Source organism: Zea mays, chromosome 6 (assembly GCF_902167145.1).
Source record: "Zea mays cultivar B73 chromosome 6, Zm-B73-REFERENCE-NAM-5.0, whole genome shotgun sequence".
NCBI lineage: Eukaryota > Viridiplantae > Streptophyta > Magnoliopsida > Poales > Poaceae > Zea > Zea mays.
Window position 1 is genome coordinate 47,396,264 of NC_050101.1, and position 3,890 is coordinate 47,400,153.

The following is a 3,890-nucleotide window of genomic DNA, read 5'->3' on the forward strand; positions in this document are numbered from 1 at the left end:
CGTGCCCAGAAGAAACCCGAGAGTGGCCTGTTTGTTTGCTGGCTGGCCTGGTGTGTCCGGTGCGCCAAATTTCAGCATACTCTAAGTCCTTTGCTCTAATTTTGATTGAGCCCCTAACTGAATTTCTTTCTTGGTTTGTGTTGAACCTTATGCACCTAAGATAAATGATATCTAGACAAACTAGTTAGTCCACATGGTTTGTGTTGGGCGTCAACCACCAAAATCGATTATAGGAAATGATTAGGTTCATTTCCCTTTCAAGCACTTTAGGGACCGGTGGAGCAGCAGAGAGGCGACAACACGGCAAAGCGGCAGAGGCGACGACGCGGTGGCGAGACAGAGAACGCGAGGCATGCGCAGGCGAAGGTGACTGACTAGGTGAGAAATCGGATGCAAGTCGTATCCAATGCAATGAAATGAAAAATCGCATCCGCGAATAGTTCCACGCGTCGTGAGACGAATGGCGCGGAGGCCGCCAAACGCGGACAGAGCTTCAAAAGAGGTCAAGTTTTAATAACTCTGATATTGAACGTTCCATATTTGACCCGTATCCGGTAAATATTTATCCTGGTAGTATCCTTATTTATCTAGGTTACAAAATATATGTATTTGTATCCAAAAAATTAGGCCGAATCAATACTCAATTTGGATACCGACCCGTTTTCACCCCTACGCAGCGGTAAGGGACCTAATCGAGTCCAACTCTTACGCCCCCTAATCGACTACTGAATTTCATCTGCTCTCCGATTCTCACCACCACCTGCCTACTTTGCTCGGGCCCACCATATCAACGCGGGACGGGATGGCACGGTAACGGACGGACGCAGGTCCTCTGAATTTGTGCATTTGTGCAGTTGTGTCACTGCACGTGGGACCCAGTCCTGCTCAGTCCCGCGTGTCAGTGACCCATCCACAAATTCAGAGGATCCCAATCTGTAACGGACGCTATCGCCTGGGACGGTGTCGTGCCATCACATGTTCAATCGCCAGATCGGTTGGTTGATGTACCAACCACGGCGATAGTGTCCGCTCCAACAATTCACCGAACATCATCGCCTCCTCCCTCCCATCCTTCTACCTCGCGAGGGTGAAGGTCACGCCGTAATAAATGGAGAGCCTGAATCTTCCACATTCATTAATTATTACATTAAATTAATTCTTTCAAATTTAATTATCAGATAACAATGTGTATCATCGTACTATAAATACTATATAGATTTTTAAAACTCCAAAAACTACTTAGAAAAATCAAATATCTCAGCTAAAAAGTAAATAAGGAGATGGATATGAAGAATGGTTGCAGATAAGATAAACTATTGTGAATAATCTTTCAAATGGAGGTATTTAAATATGGATAGAAAGTACGAATAGCGAGGATTGAGAGGGGGGATATCTGGATTCAGCCAAATTGGCAGTCGGTACCCATCTGTGCTCGACCAGTGCGACTCCACACAGTTGGAATGCTACGTATCACATTTTGGTCATTTTGATATTCAACAATTTTTATATTGGTTTTGGCTTTCATGCGAGATAATACAAGATAATACACTACGTTCAGTTTCTCGATAACTATTCCCCCTTTTCTTGCGAGGTGCTTTACCCCTCTTTTATGTCGAAGGAGGACATGAATGATACTTGGTAAAATATGTGTGACAGGCTAAGATTTGTTCTTATAGTTCGGCCTACCATCTAGGAGTTATATCCTCCGAGATTACATACAGGTTCCCTTAGTATATAAAAATACCATAACTAGAAGCCTTCAAGCATAAGGAAAAGTGTCGACTTTAATTTTCTTATTTTTTGCACATGTCGATCTGGTTTCGATGAGTGGGCCAAACCCCAAACTCCCATTGGACCCGAGTCTAAGTTTTTGTACCAAGTTCGAGTTATCGAGTCCAAGTCCGGATTCACAGCTGGAACCAACTTAGTCGTCGTTATCTTCTAGTGCTTATCTCGAGTATCCTATATACTAATATACACATCCTTTACCCCGCGGCGAACCTAGGTAGACAAGAGTGAGGGTCCATGACTCCGCTCATTTATCTGTTGCAAGTCGTAGCGTCTAAATTTTTATCATAACGTCTCCTGCTCAGCATAATTTAAATACATCTGCTATGATATTTTGGTACTTATTCTTGTAAGGGTGCACTCACTCTTGCTTTATCGTGGATCGGCCCACTGATGCCTTTACCGGTAGGACCCCTAGTGCATACCCTCGTAAACTGATCCGGGGAATTCAGAAAAAATTAACATTTGGTGTTTCTGCAGCGCATTCATATTTCACATATAAACTCACATCACATGCAAACTTTGGGATGCAATATAGAGACTCAAACTCGAAAAATGCATATAGAAAAAATGCATATGTATTTGCACCAGCAAGACAAAAAATAAACCACTTTATTTGATATTCGTCATTTCAACGCACCAAATGAAGAGAAAGATGACATTGCTGCGCTCGTGCTTGAGTGCATGTTTGTCGTTCTTCCTCGATCGATCCATCGAGAAATTACTTGACACAGTAATATATAAAAAAAAACACACACATTCAGGAAAAGGGGGCAAACGATGGAAATCGAAAGAGTCGGATGAAAGGGAAGGGAAGATAGATATGATCTCCGTCGTCCATGATCCATCAATGGTCCTTGGTCGGGTAGGATGCCATCTTGTTGATGCCGCAGAGGCCCTCCGGCTTGCCGGTGCCCCTCTTCATGCGGATGTAGCCCTTCTCGCCCCAGTGGGTGCCCCACGAGTTCTTGACGATGATGTAGTCCTGCCCCTTGCTGCTGCCGTAGCCCACCGCCGCCACGCCGTGGTCCAGCTCCGACCCGCACGGTCCATCGAACACGCCCTGCATGCATCGTGCAATCAGAGATCATCAATGGCCCAGTCTAGTCCAGCTGCAAATGCAATCAGAGTTTGCCGTACGTACCCCGCTGTAGAACTGGAAGTGCCTCCCGGACGCCTCGATGGCGACGCTGACGGGCTGGTGGGCGAGGGCCTTGACGAGCGCCTGCTCGTCGTTGGCCGGCACGTCCTCGTACCCGGATATAGTGACGAGCACCTCGCCGTCGCGGGCCCTGTCGTCGCAGTCCCCTTCCTCCATGAGGTACGGGTACGCCTCCTCGGAGCGGAGCCCGGCGCCGGTGGCGATGAACGAGAAGGCGTTGTCCATGACGCCGCCGCTGCACCCGTTGTTCCCGTCGGTGCTGCAGTCGACCAGCTGCTGCTCCGACAGCGACGTGAGGTTGCCCGTCACGATCTGGTTGATCCCTTCCACGGCCGCCACCGTGGAGAAGGCCCAGCAGCTGCCGCACTGCCCCTGGTTCTTGACCTCCGTCACGGCGCCCTTCTTCCGCCAGTCCACGGACGCGGGCACCTCGTCGCCGCCGTCGCCCACGCCGCCGTACCTGAACCGGCCACCGCTGGTCCTCTTCGGCAGGAGGCCCAGGTAGGTGGCCTTGAACTCGTCGTGCGTGAGGTCGGCGAAGGCGTTGAGGCCCAGCCAGTAGCTGGTGACCTCCTTCCTGTTGGCCTCGTCGATGTGGTGCAGGTTGTCCTTGAACACCTCGAACCGGCGCAGCTTCTCCTCGAAGCTGCCGTACGCCTTGCGGTACTTGGCCACCCACTCCTCGAACAGCCTGACGAGCCGGTCGTGCTGCGTCAGGTCCTCCGGCGAGTACCCCACGATGGAGAAGAAGTCGTCGCTGCCGCGGTCCATGTCGATGCTGCTGTCGTCGTCCATGTGGTGGGGGCGCGCCTCCGCCGCCTGCTGCAGCCACGCGCCGCCGCACAGCAGGAGGACGGCAGCGAGGGCGATGCTCATCGGACGAGCACAAGACCAAGCCATATTACTTGCTTGCTCGGGATGGATGAAACAAACACAATGC

At 50.1% G+C, this 3,890-nt stretch overlaps 1 protein-coding gene across 1 annotated transcript; it reads right to left on the reverse strand.

The window, feature by feature from the left end:
- Positions 1-2,350: 2,350 nt before the first annotated feature.
- On the reverse strand, positions 2,351-3,890 carry LOC100283433 (uncharacterized). The gene is made up of 2 exons (NM_001156334.2): positions 2,933-3,890; positions 2,351-2,851 (listed from the first exon to the last, which is right to left on the reverse strand). The coding sequence occupies exons 1-2, from the start codon at positions 3,848-3,850 to the stop codon at positions 2,636-2,638; spliced, it is 1,134 nt and encodes a 377-aa protein (NP_001149806.1). The 5' UTR covers positions 3,851-3,890; the 3' UTR covers positions 2,351-2,635.